Raw genomic sequence first — 27,697 nt, 5'->3', positions numbered from 1 at the left:
GTTTAAATCAGTGCCCCAAGGGCTCACGACCTCTAATATTAATGTTTTATTAGCTATGTGACAGGTTAAATAGCTACCAGATACCTCATAGAACTTAGTACAATACTAGACAGACATATAGTAGGTATTTATCAACTTATATAGAGATATTTCAGGAGAGCACTGAGAACAGATAGATGGCCAAACCAATGAATAGAATTAGAACATCCTCCTGACTGCCCCCAACAGGAAGGACACAGACATAAGAGGGCTGGGAAACAAGACCCGGACTTCCATTTCTGGTAATAACAAAAGCTAGTTAGTACTTAAAGAGATCTATGACCCCAAAAAGCCACACTTCAGTGTAAAGGTGTACTGGAAACACAAATTACCCCACCCCTAGAATGGTAAGGAAAATCCAGTCTCAAATCTTAACGATGAGTTGGGGTGGTAGAGGGAGAAACTAGTTAGTTCCACTAAAATCTTGGAACCAGAAGCCAGCCCTCGTGTGGGTTTGCAGTCTAAATTTATACTACTTGGGTAATCCAAAAATGTTAGGTTGAGAGTTTTATTTAGCATGATTCCAGACTGGTAGCCCTCAAGCGCCTGGCAAGAACAAAGACAAATCCTCTCTAGAGAAATCCAGGACTCAAAAAATTCCCACAAATAACATTTTAAAGAAAATAAGCAATGTACAATAAAAGAACAATAACAACAGTAATATTTAAAACAAAACCTAAACACACAAGTAGATAAGCCAAGAGCCAGTGAAAACAGAGCTTTAAGGACCTCAGAATAGTTATAGACTATGTTTAGGTTTGGAAAAGGGAAAAATAATTGAAATTAAAAACTCTATTGATAGTTTTAACTGATATGTTTAGTTACTGATTAGACAGCTAAAGAGATAAGTGGAATATAGAGCTGAAGAAATTATCCAAAATGCAACATAGTAGACAAAGAAGTGGAAGATAGGAACAAAAAGGATTAAGAGGTGTGGAAAACAGAGTAAGATGAACTAACATAACTCTAAACATAGTCCTAGAAGAAGAAGAGGAGACAGACAAAATACCTGAAGGCATAATAGCTAAGAATGTTCAGAAACCTGAAGAAGGACATGTACCCACAGACTCTCAAACAGAATAAGCCAAAACAAATAAACATTGAAACAAATCCTACTAAAACTGCAGAATGCCAAAGACAAAGAGAAGATCTTAAAACCAATCAGAAAGAAAACAGATTACTTTCCAAGGAGTGAAAGTTAAGACTGACTAATGACTTTTCAAGGCAACAGTGGAAGACAGAATATAGTAAAACTACATCTTCACTGTGCTGGGAGAAAAATAATTATGAACCAAGAATTTTATATCCAGTGAAAATATCTTTCAAGAATGAAAAAGGAATACAAACATTTTTAGGCAAAGAAAAACTAAGAGGGTTTGTCATCAGCAGATCATCTCTAAAGGGCATTTTAAAGGATATAATTCCAGCAAAGGCAAACTAATGTCAAATGGAAAGCCCGAGACACAATACAAAATAATGAGCAAAGAAAGTGGTAATTATGTAGGTAAATCCAAATGAACATTTTTTTCATAAAATAATAATGTTTTGTATTATTTTTAAAAGAAAAGCTAAAATAATACAGAATTAAAATACATGACAACATAAGCATATAAGTTGAGGGTGATGAACAGAGTTAAAATATTATAAGGTCCACATGCAAAAGAATCAGGTTGTAACCCCATTTCTCAGCATATACACTCCTATGGATATACCCAAGAGTAAAACAAAAACAAAAACAAAAACATGTCTACACAAAAAGTGACACATCAAGGTCCATAGCAGCATTATTCACAACAGCCATAAAGTGGAAACAATCCAAATGTCTACCAACAGGTGAACGGATAAAAAAAAATATGGTATATCCATACAATTGAATTTTATTAGCCAATATAAAGAAATGGAATATTAATAGATGCTACAACATGGATGAATCTTCAAAACATTATGCTAATGATATATGTATATGTATAACTGATTCACTTTGCTGTACACCTGAAACTAACACAACATTGTAAATCAACTATGCTCCAATAAAAATTTTTTTTTAATTATGCTAAGTGAAAGAAGCCAGACACAGAAGGACAAGTATTTTATGATTCCATTAATAGGGAATGTCCAGAACAGGCCAATCTATAGAGATAGATATTAGATCAGTTGTTACTTAGGGCTGGGGGCGGGCAGGGGTTGGGGGGCGCTGTAAGGGGACAGAGAGGTGATAGCTAAGCAGTTACACTTTCCTTTTGGGGTTGATAAAAATGTTCTAAAAATTAATTGTAGTGATGGTTGCACGACTCTGTGAATATACTAAAAAACTTTACATTCTACACTTTAAATGAGTGAATTTTATGTTATGTGAATAAACTCAGTAAAACTATGGCCAAAAAAATGTTATAAGATCCTTGTCTTATTTGAGAGAAAAAGTCTGACTGACTCTAGATCTGGATATTTATGTTAACATTGGTAGGATAAACATTAAAAAAAACAATAGCTGAAATAGCGTGTATAACTTCTAAACTAGTAAAGGGAAAATATCCAATAAATCCCCCCAAAAGGCTAGACTGAAGGGAAAGAAAAAAGACAAAATGCTCCAACCTGGAGTTTACAACCTGTATCAAATGGTGGCAGACCAAGTGACATCCAGCAGTCACATCTGTGCTGAGAAGCAGACTCTCCTCTGGGTGCTGGAGTTTGGGATGAGTGAAGGCTCACGCCCTACCCAACCCCCTTCATCAGCAGGGTCCCTGGAGAAACAAACTCCTTATGGAAGGCCTGGACCCTCCAAGAAAATACCACCTCGGGATGAGACAGCTCCCTTTGGTCACCAGGGATCAAAATTATTCCTCCGATGAGTTGAGGCCTATAGGTCTTAGGTTCTAAAGGAGAATAAGTAATTCTGCGCTGAGAGGTCATCTGAATTGTGACACACAAGCTAGTTTGAACTATTCAAAGAGTGTCATGGGTGGATGACTTGTACACGTAGCCCGGTAATCCCTGGCTGCTTCAATAAGCGCCATGAGTGCACCTCGCGAATGCCATCATAGACAGGGTCCCTGCGTCTCTCTCTAGGTCAGCCTGTTGTCACAGGACACGCATTTGTGCCGTGGTTATTCCACGTATTGGAGCTGACTGATGGGAATGCTGTCTAGCCCGTGACCAGAGGAGGTGGGTACTCCCCCAGTTCTGGCTGGAGAGTGGGGATTCTAGCTCTCCCGCTACCCTTGCCTCCCTGGTCCTTCTCCCCTCCTGCACTGGCATTGCAGGGCAGGGGAAGTAAAACTGAAACACATCTGGAACGACTCTTCTTGCCTAAGGGCCTACTCAGTTAAAGGAAAAAGAATCTTCTCTGGTTCCACCTTTGGAACTAAGAGTTTAGTCTTTAACCACATGAAAGCAGCCTGCCAGGATAAAGTTCCAGGCCGTATTTTACAATGGACAGCTCTGGCCCTGCGTCTGCCAACAGCAATCCCCCTGGTCTCTGCTCCGCAGAGCAAGTCGCCATCCCTTTGCTCAAGAACTGGAAACAGAACAGGGCCTATCCCTTTGGCTCAAGTTGCAGCTGACTTCTGGCCTAGCTTGGAGAGCAGGAAACAGCAGCTACATACAGTGAATGTGGTACGACACCCAAATGGGAGTGGCCCAATTCTTCTGACACAGTCTAGATCACCTACAAATTAGCCCTCTGTGTCATCAGCTACACGTGCGCACGCACACACACATCCCTAAAGCCCTCTTCATCAATTACAGTATCCACTGGTCGCGTTTCAGCGTGCCTCAGGAAAATGGAAGCGGAGAGCAGTATTCATGGCTACTTGGAAACGAATCCTGGAAATCAGAAGGCTACGGATAAACCCCTTTCCCGGCCAAAGATGTCCTGGTGGCTCCTGGAGCCAACAGTCTGTACCTGTCACAGGGCAGGGAGCTGCCGTAGATCTGAGAGTTGAGGGTTTCTCCTGCTTTGAGACTCACTGCCCTCGGAGGAGGCGAGGGGTGGGCTCTGGATCAGCAGGGATCTGCATTTGCTGCATAGAGGGAAGCAGCATTCCCCCCACCCTCCCGTCAGCCGGACCTCTGCTCCCATGGGACGGTCCCCACAGAGGGCAGCCTGTGAGTCAGACCAGAAGCAGGGAGGGACCAGGCAGCTTCTGGAAGATTCATGGTCTTCTCTTCCTCTCCATTCACCCTCCAAATAGCCATTTCTAAGTGGCTGTCATCTTAAAAAAAACCATACTCCTTGGTCTATATGGACATGTTCCGCTTCTTTAGAGCCCCCCTCTATATCTCCCCACCCCCGCCTATTTTGGGCCAACATAATTTACAATTTCCAGAAACGCCTGAGAAGCAGCGTATGCACTTCTGGTGCCAAGCCTGACCGGTTTTACAGATTTGCATTTAGCAGGTGTCTGTTGCTAAATCAGGAGCAGCTGCTAATTGCTTTTCCTCCCTCGAACCTTCAGACAGAATGAAACATCTGGTGTTCTCTCACTTTGGGTTAAAATCAGATACCTTATCGTCCCTCCTTTGGGTTCCATTTTTATTAAAAAGCTGTCAGCTGATGCCTGGAACAGGCAGCAGAGAGCAAGCCCGCCCCAGAAGTAGGGGAATGATTCTAAGAGCAACCCAGCAGGATGAGGCTGCCTTCCATTCCCAGACCTCAGGCACAGACGCAGGGTAGCTCGGGCACCAGTCCCCACAAGGTGGAGCTTTAAGCCCATGACCGCCCAGGTTACTTGGGGCTTCATTTCTTGAGCAAGGAATCTGAGGACCTCGCTCACCTCTTGCTGGTAGTGCCCTTCCCTGCCCTGAACCTGTTCCAAAGCTGGCACCCTACGTCCCAGCCCGCTCTCCTCTCTCTTTAATATGCACATGCTTCTACCACCATGAACGGGAATCTCAGGGGGAATAAACTATATATGCCAGTGTTCTGTAGCTTTTTCAGCTACCTTTTGGTTTGGGTTTTTTTTTTTTCCCCAGAAAAAAAATCTGTTGGCAAGGCCCCAAATCTGCTTCTTGATTCTAAGCCAAAACCATTCTTAAAGGTACCTTATTAGCAACTCAGGTATTTTACATTATTAATAAATAATAATCTTAGCTAAACTTTATTGAGCACTATTTTGTTTTCAGGAAAACAAAGTTTATCATACTCATAGGTCAGAAATAGGAGGCACCCATGCCATGCAGAGCCACATGGGGAAGCACCAGTGTTGGTCAGGAGGCAAAGGGACAGGAGCGAGGGGAGAGCCTAGGCCATGGCCTTTATTAGTTTCTGCATTTCTGCAGGACAGGCAAGGCAGGGCAGGGTAACAAGTTAGGACTGGTTAGTTTGAATAATTACAGCAGGCTCTAAGCTATAGGCGTGGTCTCTGGTTGCCTGGTACCCGGTCCTGGGATGATTGAGGCAGAGGAATATTGCTTCCAGGGGGGTAAGGGCCAGATAATGCAGCTGTGGCTCTGGACTGGTGAGTTTTGAGCACTTACTATTGTGCATCAGGCATTGTGGTAAGCACTTTACATGCATTACCTTATTGAAGATTTAGGAACTATTATGATAGTCCTCATTTTACAATATGAAACAGGCTCAGAGAAGGGCTATTGATGTTGTGGAAGCAAGACTGGAACCTGTGCTCTGCTGACTGGGTATTTGATAATATTAAGGAATTACTGATAACGATTATAGATATGATAATGGAATTGTGATTATATATATATGTCCTTATATTTTAAAGATGTATAATGAAATACCTATAGTTAAAATTACATGAAATTTCCTTTAAAATCATCCAGGTATAAGAGTGAGTGGTGGGAGGATTGGGGGGGGGGAAGCAGTTTGAGGTAGAATAAGGCGTATTGATTAAAAAAACATTGGCTATGAGTTGATAATTGTTGAAACTGGGTAATGGATGCACTCGGATAGTTTTCTTTTTCTACTTTTACATATGTCTCCATTTTCTTTAATATAAAATTACAGATCTATAGAATTATACTCACACTATCCACTGCATTTTAGAACCTCCTGACTTAAGATTTTCCCTGCCCCAAACTTCTTTGCTGGGTCAGCTCCTCTGGCCTGCTCCTACCATCAAAGTTTCCTCAACTGGTACCAGTGCAGTACTGGGACTCAGAAGTGACCACCCTCCCCTTGGACTTATAAACCTTCAGTCTGTCTTCAAGTCTCCAGTCACTTTACTCAAGGTCCTAGGTGCGTGGGACATAAAGGGAGGCTGGGAGGACAGCTGCTTTGGGAAATAGTTTGGCAGTTCCTCAAAAGGTTAAACATGGAGTTACCGTATGACCCAACAATTCCACTTCTAGGTATATACCCCAAAGCAGTCAAACAGATACATTTACACAAATATTGACAGCAGCACTAGTCACAATAGCCAAAAGGTGGAAACAACCCAAATGTCCATCAGTGGATGAATGGATAAACAAAATGTGAGATAACCAACAGGACCTACAGTACAGCACAAGGAACTACACTCGATATTTTGTAATGACCGATAAGGGAAAAGAATCCGAAAAACTGAAGCACTGTACTGTACACTTGAAGCTAGCACAACACTGTAAATCATCTATACTCCAATCTTTTAAAAATGTGGTAGATTGTACAAAGGAATATTATTCAGCCATAAAAAGGAATGAAGTACTGATATATGCAACAACCTGGATGCACTTGAAAACTTTATGCTAAGTGAAATAAGTCAGTCAGAAGAGGATACATATTATGTGATTCCATTTACATGTGATGTCCAGAACAGGAGATCAGTGGTTGAGAGAGAGAAAGGAGATTAGTGGTTGCCAGGGTCTAGGGAGGGGAGAGCAGAGAGATGTCACTAATGCTTTTTGGGGGAATGATGAAAATATTCTAAAATTAAATAGTGGTAATGGTTGACAACTCTGTAATACACTAAATCAAACATTGAATTGTACACTTTAAAAGGATAAATTTGTATTATGTAAATTATATCTCAATTAAACCCCCCTCAAAAAAATGATTAAAGGGAGAAAGAAATAGGCAAGGATTCATTTGTGGAGTGCTTTTAAATGTTCAAAGCTCATTGCTAATTCTTCTTTGTTATCTTTTGTTGTCTGCTATCTTTTCTTCCATAACATATCTGTGAGGTAGAGAAAGCAGATGTCACTAAGCCCATTTGACACATGGGGAAACTGATGCTTGATGAGGTGAAATGAACTTGGTCAGAGCCCCAAATCCCAGTCAGCAGCAGCGTGGGAGTGGGACAGAGCACCGAGCAGCGCTGCCCCAGCTGCACACTGGAATTGCCTGGGGTGCTTTTTGAAAAGCCTTACGTCTTGAAATTGGCTCTGGTGATTTTACGGTACAGCCACGGCTGAGAACCACTGGTCCACAGACCGGAGAGAGTGAACTCGCCCACTAGCTACGGCTTTTACTGCATAAAGAAACACTGCTTGGGGGAGTGGCTCAAGGTTGAGCGAGAAGTGTTGGTTGGACGAGCCAGAGGCTGTGCCTTCTGATCGCTTTTTAGGAATAGAACCAAGGCAAGGAACTATTAAGCTCTGGAGGCAGACGCTACTGCCTGCCATTCTCATTCACGGCTGCCACCTTCCCCATGGGTTGGGGGGCTTGGGCGTCACTGACAAACCCAAAGGTCTCGATGTTTCATTCAAATGAGAAGAAACACCAGCAGTGGGCCTAATTCACCTGTCATGAGGGAGGAGAGAGAGCTGGCCAGTTCCTTAATCAAACAGGCAAAAAAAAAAAAAAAAAAAAGCAAAGGCGCTATTAGTCAATGTGGAAAAGAAATCCTGCCAGGGAATTTTAATCTCACTCGGCAATGCTAATTCTGAAACAAAGCCCCCTTCACTTCACCATCACCCAACCAGGAAGCTGGGGCCAAGGCCCTGAAGGCTAACATCAAATAGCACGTGCCAATAGGAACACGCCTCGATTTCTAAGATAATGTTAGGAATAGTAGTAACAACGACAGCATCTGATACTTACTAAACACTTACTATGTGCCGGACACCGGGCTAAGTGCTTACCCCACATATCTCAATTCATCTGAGCACCAATCTACAGATAAGAAAATGAGGTCACAGAGGTTTGTAACTTACCCAAGGTCACATGAATAAAGGCAGAGGAGCCAGCCACAAAAGCAAGGACAGAATGCCTCCAGGGCCAGCAACTTGACCACTACATTATGCTAACTCTTGACAACTAGGCAGAGAGGAGAAGACCTTGAGAATACGCTGCAAACAATGTGAACAGTTGTTACTGCTCAATGTTTTCTGTTCTATTTTGGTGTTTTTCTGTATTTTCTTTTTTTTCCATTATGAATATATTACTTCTGTAAAGAAAATATTTATACAATTGTAACGGCAGAGGCACAAAAGCCTCACGCTTTGTGGTGTTTCTTTTTTCTTGTTAATACGCTGAAAACAACCACTTTTGCATTGGTGGTGATTATTTTTTTATTTCTACTTTTCTGTATTTCACAAATTTTCTTCAGTACATATGTCTTTTGCTGTAATCAGGAAAACATCATTATCTTAAGTGGTTTAAGAAATAATTCACCTGGGAAAAATATCATCTATCGTCCCTCTGTCTTCATACCTAAGATTTTAACCTGGACACGTGTGTGAAAGATCCCTGGAATTTCTCTGAGCAAGACAGAGGTTCGAGTTGATTGACTAATTCACTTACACTCTCTGTGGATACCTACCATGTGCTGGGTGCCCTGCAGGGGACAGACACCACAAAAGAAAAATGTGGCAACATATACAAACCTTTAATACAACTTACCCATGGGGGGACAGGATCGAAAGTTGATGGGGTTAAAAGGTTTGGCTTTCTCTTTATACTCATCTGTTTAAATGGTTTTTCAAGGAGCGTACATTATTTTTGCAAAAAAAAAAAAATCTTGAAAGTATAAATCAATCCTCCAAATCTCTAATGGATATTGTATAAAATTTCTGCAAAGACTTGACTTGGCTTAATACTTGAAAATCAATCTAAACAATTAGGAAAGAGGAGGAAGGAAGCCCATGAGCTTTGGCATCAGAAAGACAGAAGTTCTCAGGCCAGTTCTGTCAATTCCTGTGTGTCCCTGGGCAAGTTATTTAAACTTTCTAAGGCTTAGTCTGTAAAATGGAGACACTAATGAAACCGAGGGCGGTCATCAGTTAGATTCCTTAAACCATAACTTGCTTAATAAATAATATCCTGTAACCTGCCTTCATCGACCAAGTTCGCCTTAACTGTTCTTACAAATTGTATACCCTCCAAGCTGCATGAAGCTTACAGATTATATCACAGGACTCCTTTAACCACCCCCTACAGAGGTGTTAAGTTGTTTTTCAGGAACGTGGAACTAGTCTTGCCCAGTTCAAACTGGTCGAGACCACCAACCATTCAACTGGGCCTGAGAGTGTCTGATGGATAACCTTTTGATATCAGAGGGCCAAAAACTCCACCCTCAGATCATGCTAAGGTCACCATTTTTCTGAACATGCAGTCCATGAAGAAGCATGTAACTCAGATACACTTGCACAGAACACGGATTACTTCACCTTCTTCTTGCCACCAATCATTTTACCCAAGGCCTCAGACCACCCTGCTTCCTTGTTCCATAAATATCCTGAGCCCCTCGCCCTGGGGGAGGTGGATTTGAGATTTGTTCTCCTTGCTTGGCTGCCTCATGAATAAATTTTTCTCTGTGGCAAACCTCAGCATCTCAGCGTTTGGCTTGCTGCGCATCAGGCAAATGAGCCTGGCTCAGTAACACTAATACCCACCTCGCAGGGTTTCTGTGACGATCAAAGACTAATAATTAACAACTAATGCTGCTTGAGGGCTTCCTATCTGCCAGGTGCTGTGCTACATGCTTTACACATATTAACTGATTTAATCCTTGGAACAGCTTTAGGAGGGAGGCACTATTATCACCCCCATATCATAGATGAGAGCGCGGAAGCCCATTCAAGTTAAGTAACTTGGCCAAGTTCCCTTCCTCCCTCCCTCTCTCTTACACACACACACACACACACACACACACACACACACACACATATGAGTAGCACAGCCAGGGTATGAACCTACAGAATCTGATCCCTGAGTCCATACTTTTAACAACTACACTAGGGTGACATATTTGTATTTGTGAAAGCTTTTGTGGTTGCAAAGTCCCATCTACTTGCAAGAATTCTTAGTAGTGGTGGAAAAGATAAGAAATACACATAGACCACCTAGAGGGGTGGGATAGGGAGGGTGGGAGGGAGGGAGATGCAAGAGGGAAGAGATATGGGAACATATGTATATGTATAACTGATTCGCTTTGTTATAAAGCAGAAACTAACACACCGTTGTAAAGCAATTATACTCCAATAAAGATGTTTAAAAAAAAAAAGAAATACACATAAAATCTAAACACTACAAGGGCTAAAAGATGTGACAGAAGCAGTGTCACAGGATGTCTTCTGGTGATTGGCAAATAAGGGGCAAAGTCTATATATACGAACTGGAGTTCATGACTCTCCATCCTGTTCTTCAGACTCTCAATGAGGAGTTTACTGGTTCCTACCTCCATGCCTCTGGCCCTGGCATTCCTTTGGTTGAACTACCTCCTTCCTCTGCACTTTGCATGCACATTCTAATAGCGCTTCAAGGTTTGGTTCAGGCTTTACTTCTCATGAAGCCTTTCTGGACCACTGCATCCAACGACCTCTCCAGGAGACAATGCATTAGAGTGCAAAGTCCTCGGGTTTAGCTTTAGTACCTACAAACCATGTAACCCTGAGCAAGTCATTTAGCTTCTTTGAGCTTCAGTTTCCTCATAGGTAAAATCGGGTTCTTGTGAGAATTAAATAAGAACATCCATAAATTGCCTGGCACATGGTAGGTGCTCAAAAATGCTGCTAATATTAATCCTCTTCCCATTTTCTTAGAGGTCGGAACAACTGCAATTTAGCGATTGAGCCTGAATTGCCTTGCAATGTTCCTTTTTCACCATTTTGACTCTAACATTGCCATCACTTCTCAGGCATTTATGCCTCATCTTTCTAACTAAACTGCAAGTGCCTTGAAGGCCAGGAATGTATTCTGGTTGCTTTTGCATCTCCTGCAGCATATGGCACAATACTTAACACAGAAAAGTGCTCAATAAAAATCTGGATTGACTGGTATGGCTGGGCTGCATTCACGGAGGATGTAAGACTCTCAAAGGTTAATCTTGAAGTACAGGCAGTAATTAGACATATTCTAGGGTAGTCCCTAGAATTTGGTGGAAGCCCAGACCTTCCACATCCCTGCACACTTGGCATTCATCTGATCAGAAACATGCTGGTCTTTGTAGAAGGTTGAGGCGCAATTTTGCCCAAATCAATTCTTCAGAAAGCTAAGGCCTCTTTTGAAAACAAGCTTTTTCTATTTTAAGTACTCTTAAGAAAGCAAAGGGAATTATAGTTTTACTTCTTTGAGCTTAAATAAGAAAAAGAAATCAAATAGCTAAAAATTACATTAACTTATCGGTCACATTACTTTAAAAAAAAACCCTCAAAATTATCCGAAAATTTCTTGTATTTGTAATGTACAATTTTTCTGTTTCAAAAATAAACTCTCAAAAATGCAAAAAAAAAAAAAAAAAGAAAGCAAAGGGACATTCTGTCCCAAGTTCAGGTCCAAAACCCAAACTATAACTTTTTAAAATAGCTCAATTTGCCACTCACAGAAATAACTTTTCTAGGTCAATTAGCATGTTTCAATATGCCAATCAGCAGAGTGACAGCCGATTTGCATTGGTGACAGCCAAGTTTTCCCAGAAGCCCACATGGGTACAAGGTGTGCCGGCGGCAGTTACATCCCAAGAACATTGAGATAATGACTGTGGATGAGGAGTAGTCACCCCAGTAATGAAAAAATCATTACTAACCTCTTCCACTCAGTCTGAGAGTTAGGAACATTCAGGAGAACCATCTAACAGAGAAAAAGAACTGGGTAAAAGGGGAAGGGTGGTAAAGGAGGAAAAAAGGAACTAATGTAACAGATCAACATGGATACACAATAATGGGCAATTTTGATAATGAGATAATAATATACTTGAGGCTTTGAGCCTTGAAGAAGAAACGCGCTTGATGAAAAGAATCATTATTCTTCTTCTCCTTATTATTCTAGTAGAAGACAGATGGCTGCAAACGTAAATACTGGCCAGGCTAGAGTCTCTGGTCTGAGAAGGGGGCTGATACAGTGTCTTAAGTTTCTTTTCTGTTTCCAATCTCCCTTGCTCAGAACACATCGCATTTATAAGAAACTGTCATGGGCATTTCAGGGCAAAAGGCACAGGTCTGGGGATGCAGCTTGGGTCCAGTGCCTCATTCTGAGGACCAGACCAGCAGCTTTGCAAGGTAAGAGCCACAACTGAAAAGCTAATATGCAACCAAGTTCCATGGGCACCCTACTTAACCTCCACCCCGCACCTCTTGGCTTGCACTTTATAGAAGGTGGTTTAGCCTGGCATGGATGATATTCTTTGCAAAGTCCCAGGCATAGATAAGGAACTCCATCACCATCAGACCAAAAAGCCACTGGCTATTAACAAGGAGCTCACAAAACAGGCAGCTCATCTATTCTCCAAGCCATGGACTACTGACAGCTTGGGCTGGGGGGATCTTACCATGGGATCCATGGATGGGCTTATGGGCGAACGGGGCAGGAGGTGGCAGTCTGTGTCCCCCCTGAAATTGTACGCAAACTTGTCTCTGCGCATCTGGGAAGAGGCTCTATGGTCCTCATCAACTTATCAAAGAAGCCTATGACCCAACTCTTTTAGATGGAGAGAAGCTAAGCAGCATCTCCAGCATCTTGACTCACTAGTATTCAAACTCACACTGAATTTCAATCAGACAAAAGGAAAAGGACTCTGAAGTCTGAGTCAGGAGACCTGGGTTCGAGGGGCGCCCACCTTGGCTTTTTAGGCAAGTCATTTATCCATCTAAGTTCCCCCTCTAGAAGATTAGACCAGACAAGCTTTCAGCTCTCTGCTGGTCTAATAATAGTTCCATGATGCATTTCCCCTCCTTCCCTCCAAGAAACAAAAGGGAAATCGCCCTTGAGACACTTCATCTGAAGCCAGAAAGAGACCTACTCTGAAATCCTGGAGGCAAAGGGCACTTACTTGTAATATGGGCCATTGGAATACACGTTCCTTCTTCTAAGGTGTCAGCTTCTAAGATGAAGAACCAGGAGGAACTTGGATCTGGGTATTCTCTAGCTGGTCTGCAAACCTCAGTGCCAATGAGGCACAGGACAGAGTACTACAGCACATGGAAATTCACTGATGACCCAAATCCTTTAGCTGACTGTGGCAACTTCCTCCAACTCCCTCACTCTCTGTCTTTATATATGTGAGTGTATGTATGTCTGTGTTACTGGTATACACACCAATTAGTTCATTCTACTTTCCTTGTTTCCTCATTATAGCTAATTAGGAAAACAAGGATTAAAAAGATCAAGGGCCAAGAAGGAAGGAAGGAAGGGCAAAAGAGAAGTCAAAAGCTGACTTCCTGCCTAATTGGATCATCAGGCTTAAAGAGTTGCCTACCTTCCTGTCTTATTTTAAGTCAATCTGAGTTCAAATAAGGGGTTGCAAAGCAAAAAGTCTGGAAAGCCAGGGTAACCCAGGAGGGGTCCCAACCACTTAAAATAACCAGACCAAGACCAAAGCCAATTGTCAAGACATATGCAAATGGAGCCACCACCGTGAGCTTTAATCAGCTTCATTTTAGAAAAAGAGGACCAAGATTATTTACCAGAGTGATTGGAATCGCTAGTTAAGAGAGAACTCATCAAAGAAGTTTCAATGTTAAGGAAAGTTACTTGGACATTCTTGATAAGCTGGCTGGCTATAGCCTGACATTTATTTGGAAAGTATTAGGTGTCATAACAAATATAATAGCAAACCTGCCATCAGAGAGGGGAAGAAGGGCAGAGAGGGAAAGGGAGGGAGGGAGGGAAGGAAGGAAGGAAGGAAGGAAGGAAGGAAGGAAGGAAGGAAGGAAGGAAGGAAGGAAGGAAGGAAGGAAGGAAGGAAGGGAGGGAGGAATTTCTACTGACGTATATATAATATGCACCTAGAAAAGTATAACAATCATAAGGGTATACATGAGTATTTGTGGAGAGGGAGTGACTAAATCCTCAGAGAGAGTGAAGTGTAGCTGTGGTTGTAGGATCTGAGGCTTAGTCTCCACTCCCAACTCCGCCACTTAGAATTTGTGTGATGCCCTGAACGTCAGTTTCTTCTTCTATAACAAGAGGCCATAATACTCGCCCTCACCCAGCTTAATATCTACGTTACACAATTGTTATTTGAAAAGACCTTGTAAACTATAAAATGCTACCCAAAGAGGAAGGGTTATCATTATGAGATTTAAACTATGATCTTAACGCATGAGGCAAATTTAAGTCATGAAAACAGAAAGCAGAAGGAAGGATTTCACAGGTGATTTCTTTCCCTGAGCTCTCTAACCCAGCCCGCTAATCCCTCTGCAGCCCCACATATGGGAGTCTGAGGACAGGGCCCAGCCACTCCTATAGCTTCTGCTTCCCTCTGCACTGGTTCATCACCCACCCACCTGCCACAGTGGGATTCTACCTGCTAGCCACTGGCGGAACGTGTGGGCCAGACTGCCCTGTGGGTTTGGAGGAACAGGGAAGAAATCCAGTTCTTGCCCAAAGGGGCCTTTGGCAAAGCAGACTGGCTTTGAGGCTCCCCAGCAGATTATTCCGGACTAACGTGGCCGAGTCCACACTAGAGGCCCTTAGAACACCTAGAAGCCTCTGTCGAATGGGTGGGGCCCCCTTTCTCTTCACCAAACCCTTCCAAGAGCCTCTGTAGGCTTTTTGGGTCTGTTCTGGTTCTGGCCTAAACCCTTATTAAAGCCCTAGAGTTCCACACAATACTCTCGCCCCCATCAAGCACCACTGCATCCAAACAGGGCTGCATCAAACCTCGACACTCAATGTGTAGATATTAAAAAACTTACATGGAGGGGTAAGGGGTAGAAACTACTATGTATAAAATAAATAAGCTATAAGGATACATTGCACAGCACAGAGAATATAGCCAATCTTTCATAATAACTTTAAATGGAGATTAATCTATAAAAATATTGAATCACTACGTTGTACACCTGAAACTGATATCGTAAATCAATTATGCTTTAATAAAAAAAAATTTTTAAAAATTAAAACTCACACGGGCACATGAGCAAGCAAGTACCGTTTTGTGTGTTGCTGGTATGTTCCTAGAAGAGGTTACTTACCAGCCGCGTATTTACCACAGGAAACAGCAGGGCAAGAAGAGCTCCATTCAACATGTGCATCTGTAGCCTGGAGAGGAAAAGAGATAAAGTGCAGGTCACACCCTGACTCTGATGCAGAGGCAGACAAAACTGTGTCAGGTTATGCCATGCCAGATGGGAGAGCATGTAAACAAGTGGCTCTCTGTGTAAAACGGCACTGGAGTTGGCACACACGCATAAATAAATGAAAAGCAGCGTATTTTGCATTAACTGAAATATTCTGAAGAGCGCCACCGCCACCTCAAAATCCCCCAACCACTTTGTGAACACGCTTTGGTTACAACACTTCATTGCATGATGAGCTCTGGGTTCCCTAAACATGTGGTCAGTCCCAATCTCAGCTCCAACTGCTGCGGCTCAGGCAGCATTACAAAGGGGAACTGCGGGAGCCAGGTGTTATTACACTACTGTGTTATTACAGTAGAGACCTGTTTCTTAGAGCAAGGCTGCTTATTTCCACAGCCATGCCCAAGGCTTCTCCCCAGACAGAGACCTGGGCATAAAAAGGCTAGCTAATACAACCCAGGGAGCCAACTGCAGCGTCTGCAAATGCGCTCTCCCACCTTCTTAGAAACACCTTCAGGGGCTGCTGCAGGAGGTGGGGAGGACAGAAGTGGCAGCCTTCCAAACTTTCTTTCATCTATTTTACATACTGGGTTCTTTGATTTAAAAGCAAAACACAAAAGAAAAAAGAGACAGAGACAAGAAAACCACGGGTCTCCGGGTGGGGATACCGTTTCCCAATTCCAGACTTGTTAAAACCCACGCTAGGAACCCTTTGTAAGGGGGTTCCTGACTTGCTCAAGAACAAGCAAGTCAGGAACAAATTCTGCTTGTGCGAGCTGTGGGGATGGATTTAAGCAGCTTCCTTCATCCAGGCAAGTGGTCCTTTACTACTGAGGGAGAAGCAAAGAATGACAGTCTGTTCCTCCCGGAGAAAAGCTAATTTGACGGGTCACGTACAACCATCGCTGAGTCAACGTGGCTTCCGGACCTCAAGCTCACTCTCGCGCTCTCTCACACACACACTCACAGCAGCCTCGTGATACCAGGATCTCTGTTATGTCCTGACTGGGACCTAGAAGAACTTAAGCTCTTCTCTTGGCGCTCACAGATGTGTGCCTAAGACTAAGAGACAATGTTATAAGGAGCCCCAGGGGAACAGCACACAAGCCCCAAGGCTGCTGTTTGTTTCTTTCTGCTGCTTGTTGTTACCAATGCTGTGATGATGGTGATGATGTGCACTTAACATATTCCAGCCAAGTATCAAATTAGCTGCTTTAAGTAAATTCTCTCGCCGAATTTTTACAGCAATCTTATGAGATGGGTACAATTATTGTTTGCATTTTGCGGATGAGGAAACCAGGCTCAGAAAAGTGAAGTGACTTTGTCAGTGCCACACAGAGGACAGTAGAGCCACAATGCAAACCCAGGTTTATCTGACTCCAGACCCCTCTCACTGTCTTGTATCAGAGCCTGCCTCCCTTCCTCCATTGCAAATATGACCTCAGGTAGAGAGTCACAGATGCTCCATTTTCCTTCCTTTTGGTTTCAGGGGTCTCTCTTACCACCCCCTTCATTCCCTGCTCCAGGCTTAATAAGCTCTCAGGGGATGACTGTCGGCAGACCGTTCTTAGGCCATGCCAGCCCAGCAGTCCTACGGTTTAACAGGGCTTAGCTTGTCCATGAAACGGAGGAGGCACACCAATGCAATGTCCCTCCTGCCTCCCCGATTGGCCAGGCTACCATGCTTTTACGACAGCATCCTTCTAGGGGGCACCCCATGCTCTCAGAAACTGACTGTTGAAAACTCCGGCTCGAGCCTCAATGCCTGGAGCAGGGCTCATTAACAGCCATTCCAGGGCTGGGGTGAAGTAACGTGTGGCCTAACTCTGCCCCTGGACCCTCCTAAGCGACAGCCACAGCAGAAACACTCACCCTGGGAGAGGAAACATCTCACTGATAGTCGAGGTAAAGCTGAACTCTAGTGCCAGGCTTTGCCACTGACCTTAAAAGAATGCTGGCATTTACACAAGGCCAAGCAGATATTTGGGCAACAAAAGTTAAAGCTTGAGGATAATGGAACTGATCCCAAAGGCTCATGGAAGGCCAGAGATAAAGAAGATAAAAGCCAACATCAAGATTCAAAATAACCAATAAATTCCTAGATAAAGACAAGCCTTGTTCTGGGTCCTCAAAATTCAGTTCCACAAGCTACATATAGGCCGAAGGGTGAATTATCCTTAATATATAAAAGGGTCTTGCATATCACTAATTATAAAAAATATCTAACATATATTGAGCAACTTTCATGTGCCAATCACTGGACTAAGTATTCAAATGCATCATCTCATTTAATCCTCACAGTTTTTATTATAATCAGTATCATTTTCAATTTCACAGCTGAGAAAACCAAAGCACTAAGTGATTAAGTGACTTGCCCAAGATCAAACAGATAATAAATAAGTGGCAGACGGAGAAGTCACACTCACCAAGTTTCAAGACCGTGTTTTTGCTGCTGTACCCTGCACTTCAAATCCATGATATGAACATTACACATGTTGCGTGCGTGTGTGTGTGTGTGTGTGTGTGTGTGTCAGACAACAGACCAGGTAGGAAAAAAGGTTCTGGGATGCCCATGGGGCAGGGAAGGTCATGTCTAAGAGCGACGGAACCCCTAGTGTGTTCTGTTGCAAAACTGCCCCAATTACACAGCTGCACTGTCCTCTACAGACCCAGGGCACAGCCCAACAGGTAAATGACTGACCACATCAGGGGCAAAGGCTTTTGCTTTTGCTTTATACCACCTCCAGCCTGCCACTCAGATTTCTATTGGGTATTGGAAATAGAAAATGAGCCACTAGAAAATCCAGTGAGAGTTCCCTCATCTGCACAATGGGAATAATAAGAGTTCCAACTCACAGAATTATTATAAGGAGTTGATATGTATAGAGTGCTTTAAAAAGTACATGGCATACAGTAAGACTCAGATACATGTTTCTTAAATAAATGGTGAAGAGCTCACCTAAAAGCCTCATATTAAAAGGGGAGAAGGTTCACGAACCATGGAGGAAAGTCAAACTGTTTTAAAAATTCGAAGTGTGAGAAGGAGATCGAGAGAGAGCAAAAGGACAGACTGAAGGCCAGAACCAAAGAGTAGAGCTTGGAGATGGACTCCAGGTCAGTTAGTCACACTTACAAATCTTCTTCTTGCCGGCTAGAACACTTGGCCATTACCACTGTCACAAATATTCTGTCAGCTTTTTTTGTTTCTGTGTAGGATACTGTACTAAGTTACCTTAGTTGGTAACAACCTGGGGCAATATGGCAAGTGTTATGGGTTTGATTCTCTTTCAGGTCAGTTAATTTCATTAAATTTAGTCCATACACATTAGTCCATTAGTGTGTGTCTAATATCGTCTCTGATGCTATAGAGAAAAGGAGATCAATATAATTAAGACCTAGTATTTGCCTTCAAGAAGCTGACAATCTTATTGAGAAGCCAAGAAATAAAATAACTAGAGGAAATGGAGTATAATGGTTAAGAACTTGGTTTGGAATCAAACCTACATTCAAATCCCAGCTCTACCACTTACTGGCTGAGTTGACTCTGGACAAATCACTTAAAATATGTGATTCAGAGACTTCCCTGGTGGTCCAGTGGTTAAGACTCTGCGCTTCCACTGCAGGGGGCACGGGTTCGATCCCTGGTCGGGGAACTAAGATCCTGCATGCCCCACGGCATGGCCAAATAAATAAATAAATAATAAAATTTTCAAAAATAAAGAAAAAAATATGTGATTCTGTCTCCTCAATAATAAAATGGGGCTAATAACAGTACCAACTAAAAGAGTTGCTGAGAGAATTTAATGAGGTAAGACCATGTAAAGTGATCAACATAGTGCCTAGGACATAGTAAGAACTCAATACATGATAACTATTATAATCCTTAATAAAGCAAGGTAAATGAATATCACATTATTATTCACAATGACAAATGAAGCTATTAAAAATCCCTCATCAGATGACATATTTGAATTTAGCACTTGATTATAACCAAGAATCAAAAGACATGGAACAGATAAAGTTCTCTGAGTGCCTGGAAAGGAAGATTCATGGAACGAAATTCTCAAAGGAAATTATAAAACATTTTGAACTGGACAAAAATTAAAATATGATATGCCAAAATGGGTGAGATGCTTATAACATGAAATTCTTATATTAAGAGAAAAGTATGGTCTCAAAGCAGTAACCCAAGATTCCACCTTAAGAATCCAAAAAAAAGAAGAGCAAAATAAACCCAAAGCAAGCAGAAAGAATGAAATAATAAAGAGCAGAAATCAATGAAAGTAAAAACAAAAACAATAGAGAAAAATCAATGAAACAAAAAGGTTGCCTTTGAAAAAGGCAATATAATTGAGAAACCACTAGGCAGAATGACATGGATAAAAAGAGAGAATGCAAAAGTTATCAATATCAGGAAGGAAAGAAGGGATATCACTACAGCCCCTCAGGAATTAAAAGGATAATAAGGATATACTATGAATATTTCTATGCACATAATTCAACAACTTAGAAAAAATGGAGAATTTCCTCTAAAACCACAAACCACTAAAACTCACCAAAGATGAAATAGATAACCTGCACAGTCCAAACCTTGACATTTGTGACAACATGGATGGACCGTGAGGGGATCATGCTGAGTGAGGTAAGTCAGAAACAGAAAGACAAATTACTGCATGATCTCAATTATATGTAGAATCTAAAACAAACAAATAAACAAAACAACAAACTCATAGATTCGAAGAACAGACTGGTGGTTGCCAGACGGCAGGGGGTTGGGGGTGGGTGAAATGGGTGAAGGTGGTCAAAAGGTACAAACTTCCGGTTATAAAAGAAATAAGTCATGGGGATGTAATGTACAGTGTGGTGACGATAGGTACTGTACTGTATTATTTGAAAGTTGCTAAGAGGGCATATCTTAAAAATTCTCATCATAAGAAAAAAATATGCAACTATCTGTGGTGATGGATATTAACCAGACTTATTGTGGTGATCATTTCACAATATATACAAATATCAAATCATTATGTTATATACCTGAAAGTAATATAATGTTATATGTCAATTATATCTCAATAAAAAAGAATCTGTAGTCAAAAATCTTCTGAATAAGACTCAGATGGCTTCAGTGATCAATTCTACCAAGTATTTATACAACCTGGTCCAGAAAATACAACAGAAGCAAGCATTTCTCAACTCATTTTATGAGGCTATTATTACCCAGATACAAAAACTGTGGGGCAGGGGGAGGGGAGGTGGGAGGAGGAGGAGGAAGAGGAGGAGGAGGAGGAAAACTAAAACTAAACTAATGTCCCTCATGAACACAGACCCTAAAATTCTCAATAAAATGTTAGCAAATCTAATGTAGCAATATAAAAAGAACATTACTCTATGACTAAGTGGGGTTTGTCCTGGTAATGAAAGGTTGACTCAGTATCTGAAATTCAATTAATGAATTCTACCAAATTAACAGTGTAAAGAATAAAAAAGTATATGATCATATCAATTGATACAGAAAAGGCATGTCAAAATTCAACATCTATGTATGATAACAAAAATACCAACAAACTAGCAATAGGAGGGAACTTCCTCAACCTGATAAAGGACATCTAAAAAATACTATGCCCAAAATCATACTTAATGATACCGAATGCTCTCCCCATTAACATCAGGATCAAGACGAGGGTGCCCACTCTCAGCACTCCAATTCAACACCATGCCAGTAGTCTTAGCCAGTGAAATAAGGTAACAAAAATAACAGAGATTGGAAAGGAAGAAATAATACTATCTCTGTTTGCAAAGAATTATTATATTTGTAGAAAATCCCAAGGAATCAACAGAAAAGTTCCTAAAACTAATATGATTTCAGCAGGGTTGCAGGACTGCAAGGTCAACACACAAACATCAATAACATTTCTACACAATAGCAGTGTAAAACTGGAAACCAAATTTTTTAAAATATATACTACTTATATTATCTTCCCCAAAACTGAAATACTTAGGTATAAATCTAACAATATATGTACAGAATCTGTACACTGAGAACTGCAAAAGGCTGATTAAAGAAAGCAGAGATCTAACAAATAAAAAGACATACCATGTTCAAGGATTAAAGGGCTCATCATAAGGAAGATGTCAATTCCCCCCAAAATTATCTATAGATTCAATGCAATTCTGATCAAAATCTCAGCAGGATATTTTGTAGATACAGGCAAACTGACTCTAAAATGTATATGAAAGGGCAAAGAAAGAATAGCTAAAATAATTTTGAAAAAGTAGAAGGTAGATGAAAGAATCACACTACCTGACTGTAAGCCTTACTATATAAAATTATAGCAATCAAAACAATCTGGCCAAGAAAAGACATCAAACGACGAAACAGAATAGTCCAGAAATAGACCCACACTGATAGAGTAATTTGATTTTTCATCAGATTTGGAGGCCAGAAGGCAGTGGGGCAATGGGCAGATACATATTCAAAGTGCTAAACAGGTGTGTGTGGGGGGCCTGTCAACCAAGAATCCTATATCCAACAAAACTATCCTTCAAAATTGAGAGAGCAATTAAGACACTTCCAGAAAAGCAAAAACTGAGGGAGTTTGTTATGACTTGACCTGCCCTGCAAGAAATGCTAAAGGGAGTCCTGCAGGTTGAAATGAAAGAACACCAGACAGTAACCCAAAGCTGTATGAAGAAATAAAGATCTCAGTAAAGGAAAATACATGGGCAACTATAAAAGCAAGTACTAGTGTAACAACAGTTTGTAACTCTAATATTGTCTACATGATTTAAGAGATTAATACATTTTTAAAAACACAATTATTAGTCTAAAAGCTAGTGTTACTGTAACTTTGGTTTGTAATTCCACATTTTGTTTTCTACATAATTTAAGAGACTAATGCATTTAAATAGATTAAGTTTGGGGGCATACATGTATAAAGATATAACTTTGTGACATCACTAACTGAAAGGGGTGGGGATGCAACTGTAAAGGAGCAGAGTTTTTGTATATTACTGAAATTGAGCTAATAAATTCAATGTAAAATGTTATAACTTTAGGATGCTAAATGTAATCCCCATGATAACCACCAAGAAAACTGTTGGAGAATATATGCGAAAAGAAATGATTAGAGTATTAAATTGTTACACTACCAAAAAAAATCAGCTAAACACAAAAGATGACAGTAATGCAGGAAATGAGTGACAGAAAGTTATAAAGCATATAGAAAACAAATAGCAAAATGACAGAAGCCCCTGCTTATCAGTACTAACTTTAAATGTAAATGGATTAAACTCTCCAATCAAAAGACAGAGATTGGCAGGAAGGATTAAAAAAAAATATGATCCAACTGTATGCTGTCTACAAGAGACGCACTTTAGATCCAAAGACAGAAAAAGACTGAAAGTGAAAGGACAGAAAAAGATATTCCATGCAAATGGTAACCAAGAGAGCAGAGGTGGCTATACTAATATCAGACAAAATAAACTATCAACCAAAAGAGTTTACAGGACTTCCCTGGTGGCACAGTGGTTAACAATCCGCCTGCCAATGCAGGGGACACAGGTTTGATCTCTGGTCTGGGAACATCCCACATGCCACGGAGCAACTAAGCCCGTGTGCCACAACTACTGAGCCTGCACTCTAGAGCCCACGCACCACAACTACTGAAGCCCGCGTGCTCTAGGGCCTGCACACCATAACTACTGAGCCTGCGTGTTGCAACTACTGAAGCCCGTGCACCTAGAGCCCATGCTCCACAACAAGAGAAGCCACCGCAATGAGAAGCCCGCACACTGCAACAAAGAGTAGCCCCCACTTGCCACAACTAGAGAAAGCCTGCGTGCTGCAACGAAGACCCAACGCAGCCAAAAAATAAATAAATAAAAATTTATAAATAAATAAATAAATGTCTGCCCAAATAAAAAGTTTATAAGACGAAGAAGAAAATTATTTACTAATAAAAGGTTCAATACAGCAAGAAGATATGACAATTATAAACATGTTGGTACCTGATAACAGACCATCAAAATATATGAAGAAAAAATGACCAAGTTGATGGGAGAAATAGACAGTTCTACAATAATAGTTGGAGACTTCAATACTCTACTCTCAGTAACAGAACAGTCAGACAGAAGAAAAGCAAGAAATTTGAGGACTTGAACAGCACAATAAACCAACTAGATCTAACAAACATATAGAGAACACTTTACCCAACAACAACAAAATTCACATTCTCTCAAGTGCATTTGGGACATTTCCCAGATAGACCATATGTTAGGTGGCAAACTAAGCTTCAACAGATGTTAAAAGATAGATATTACACAAAATATCTTCTCTAACCATAACAGGATGAAGTTAGAAATCATTAACAGAAGTACAGTTGACCCTTGAACAACATGGGCGGGGGGTGTTTTAGGAGCACCAATACCCCAAGCAGCGGAAATCTGCATATAACTCTATAGTTGGCCCTCCATATCCAAAGTTCCATGTTCACAGATTTAACCAAACGCAGATTGTATAGTACTGTAGTATTTATTGAAAAAGATCCGTGTATAAGTGGACCCATGCAGTACAAACCCATGTTGTTCAAGGGTCAACTGAAAAATGGGAAAATTCACAAATTTGTGAAAATTAAATACATTCTTAAACAATCAATGGATCAAAGAAGAAATCACAAGGGAAAGTAGAAAATGAAATGCAAATCAAAATCATAATAAGATACTATCTCACACCACTAGAATGGCTACTATCAAAAACAGAAAACAACAAATGTTGGCAAAGATATGGACAAATTGGAACTCTTATACACTGTTGGTGGGAATGTAAAATGGTACAGCTGCTGTGTAAAACAGTATGGCAGTTCTTCAAAAAATTAAAAATAGAATTACTATATGATCCAGCAATTCCAATTCTGGGCATATACCCAAAAGAATTGAAAGCAGGGGTTCTATGGGATATTTGTACACTGATGTTCATAGCAGCATTATTTACAATAGCTAAAACATGGAAGCAACCCAAGTGTCCATCAACAGGTGAATGGATAAACAAAATATGCTATATACATACAATGAAATATCATTCTGCCTTAGACATTCTGACACATGCTACAACATGGATGAACCTTGAGGACATTTTGCTAAGTGAAATAAGCCAGTCACAAAAGAACAAATACTGTATGATTCCACTTGTATGAGGTACCTATCTAGAGTAGTCAAAATCGTAAAGACAGAAATGCTGGTTGCCAGGGACTGGGGATAGGAGGTAATGGGATTTATTGCTTAATGGGTACAGAGTTTCAGTTTTTGCAAAATGAAAAGAGTTCTGGAGATGGATGGTGGTAATGGTTGCACGGCAACATAAGTGTATTTAATGCCACTGAACCGTACACTTTAAAAATGGTTAAGATGTTACATTTTATGTTAAGTGTATTTTATCATAATAAAAAAATGAAAAAAGATCTCATAGAACTGTACGCCAAAAAGTCAACTCTACTGTATGATAATTAAATAAAATTCAAAAATATATGAGAAGCAAAACACTCAACTCTCCCAGCCTCAGCTTTTACACCTACAAAATAAGTGATCCTAGACTCTAAGCCTTTTAAATAGTGCTTTTTCCCTCTAGTTTTAACACTAAAATTTTCCAACATACAGAAAAGTATAAAAATAATATAAAAAGAACCTCTGCGTCCAGCATCCCACTTTAATAAATTTGAACATTACTGATTTAGTTGAAGTTCCATGTAACCTTCCTGAATACCATTCATCTCCTCTACTCCCTAACCAGATGGAGCCTTTATTCTGAAGGAGTTGGAGTCCTTCCTATGTTTTTATACATTACATTTGTATATATCCACAAACCATATACATTGTTGTTTCACGTCTATCCCATTAAATAAATGATAAATGATATACTGTGTGTGTGTGTGTGTGTGTGTGTGTGTGTGTGCATATCCATCCCCTTCTGCAAATTACGTTTCATTCAACATGGCTTCTTCTAATTGGCCATGTTAACACACTTAGTCTGTTTTTCACTGCTGTATATTATTCAATTATATGAATATATTAGAAGTTATTTATACATTGTCATGTTGATTGAAGTCTGGATCGACATTTTTCCCTTCAGCCAGGAGCTACGTTAAGATTTGCTTTCTGTTATTTGTATTATAAAAACAATAGATACATTTCTATCATCCCAGAGCCTAGGGTCCTTCCACTCTGAACTTCTGTTTCCGTAAGCCCTTGGTCTCAGAGTATATACGTTTTGCCCGCTGTGTGAGGCCCCACAGCACAAGCCTGTCATGTAGCAGGGAATGCAGTTAGGATCTTACATCTTTTAACTCACTTATTAGAAAGCATGCCAAAAATCACTGAATCTAGGTGGAGGTCATAGCCGTGCTTGGTGTACTGCCCTGTTCACCTTTCCATATGTTTGAAAAATTTCAGAATAAAAGTTGGAAAATAAAAAACAAGTAAAGAAAACCAAACAAGTATAACAGGAAGGCTTGGCTGGCTTTGCCTGTGGGCACGAAGATAAACTTCCTGGTTGCAACTGGCGGTTTCCCACTTCCTTGTTCTGGACCAAATGGGGCTACACAACTGCAGAGGCTCCAAAACCTTTCTTCCTGTGAATTTCATGAAGTTGGCCAAAGGCCCCATCTGGAAAGTGCTCAACTAATGAAAAGGGTTACTTATCCGAAGGCAGTTTTCATTCTGAAATTCTACTTATCTGCATGAAAGCAATTTTCCTTCCCTGGGATCCTAATTCTAACAGTTAAGTTAGTACACAGATGGTGAAGCGTCAGGACAAGGATAATTCTATATATTATTAACACTTATTGATTACTTAGTCTATGTTAGATTTCACGCTAAGAGATTAACATGGATCATCTCTCATCTAATTGTCACCACCAAAGAAGTAGCTACTATTCATAGGCTTCTTTGACAAATGAGGCAATAGATGCTAAGATTTAAGCCTTGCTCCGAAGGCTTAAGAAATAGCAGAACTGTATAACCTAAAGCCATCTACTTCCACCGCTGTCTTCAAGATTCCACAAATCATATCTATCCAACAAACCAAATGTCGAATAACAGGGCACAGTTTAAATACATATTATGTCCACTCAAATGATGAAATACTATGCAGTCATTAGAAATCATGTTTAGAAGAATATTTAATGACACTGGGAAACAATCATAGCATATTAACTTTTACTATATTACAAAGTAGCATGTCTAAAATAATCCCAATTTTGTTTTTCATAATGGGCATATATACACAGAAGACTGGGAGGAAATTATACCAACATATTAACCGAGGAATTATCAGTTATTCTTATTTTCTTCTTTATTGTTCTGTAACACTTGATGTTTTCCTTATAGTGACAGGATTACTTTTATAATGAGAATGAAACGTCTATTTTTTCTTTTCTTTTTTTTTTGGCCGCACCGTGCGGCATGCAGTATCTTAGTTCCCCGACCTGAGACTGAATCCGTGCCCCCAGCAGTGGAAGCGCAGAATCCTAACTACTAGACCGCCAGGGAATTCCCCCTACTTTTTCATTACCCACTGAACAGCTCCTACACAGCTTACCCAAACCTTATCTATTATCCTGTACTGTTTTTCCCTCCTGGAATTACTTTTGCCCAATAATTAGCACAGTAGATTCTGCACTTGGCTTCCAAAAGGATTAGGTGTGCTGACAAAGTACAAAGAGGCCCAAAATGATCAGTCCCTGCTCCTCTGCTGAGAACTCCTTTTCATGCTTACCCAGACGGGAAAAGTCATCTGTATCTCCGGCCTTGCTTTTACCGGGAAATTGCGTACATTCAAGCACATGTTGAAAGCAGAACAGCCCAACGAGAGAGAAAAAAAAAACAAAAGCAGTCCCTGCTCCAAAAACCTTCAGAGAGACTTCCAGGAGAGAATTTGGGGAGATGAAAATACTGAATCAGAATCTGTGGGCCAGGGACTTCCCTGGTGGCACAGTGGTTAAGAATCTGCCTGCCAATGCAGGGGACACGGGTTCAAGCCCTGGTCTGGGAAGATCCCGCATGCCGCGGCGCAACTAAGCCCAGGTGCCACAACTACTGAGCCCGCGTGTTGCAACTACTGAAGCCCGTGAGCCACAACTACTGAAGCCCGTACACTCTGGGGCCCATGCTCCACAACAAGAGAAACCACCGCAATGAGAAGCTCGCACGCCGCAACGAAGAGTAGCCACTCGCCACAACTAGAGAAAGCCCGCGTGCAGCAACGAAGACC

General features: G+C 41.0%; 1 protein-coding gene across 14 annotated transcripts in view; it reads right to left on the bottom strand.

Moving 5' to 3' along the window:
- Nucleotides 1-27,697, bottom strand: part of TMEM164 (transmembrane protein 164) — a 161,198-nt gene that overhangs the window by 47,449 nt on the left and 86,052 nt on the right. For all 14 annotated transcript variants that reach the window (XM_036840154.1, XM_036840155.1, XM_036840158.1 and 11 more), the window contains one exon: nucleotides 15,331-15,397. In XM_036840154.1, coding sequence (XP_036696049.1) covers nucleotides 15,331-15,397 — 67 coding nt within the window. The remainder of the gene's footprint in view (nucleotides 1-15,330; nucleotides 15,398-27,697) is intronic.

This window comes from Balaenoptera musculus, chromosome X (genome assembly GCF_009873245.2).
Source record: "Balaenoptera musculus isolate JJ_BM4_2016_0621 chromosome X, mBalMus1.pri.v3, whole genome shotgun sequence".
Taxonomy (NCBI): Eukaryota; Metazoa; Chordata; class Mammalia; order Artiodactyla; family Balaenopteridae; genus Balaenoptera; species Balaenoptera musculus.
This window is presented reverse-complemented; position numbering and strand designations above follow the sequence as displayed.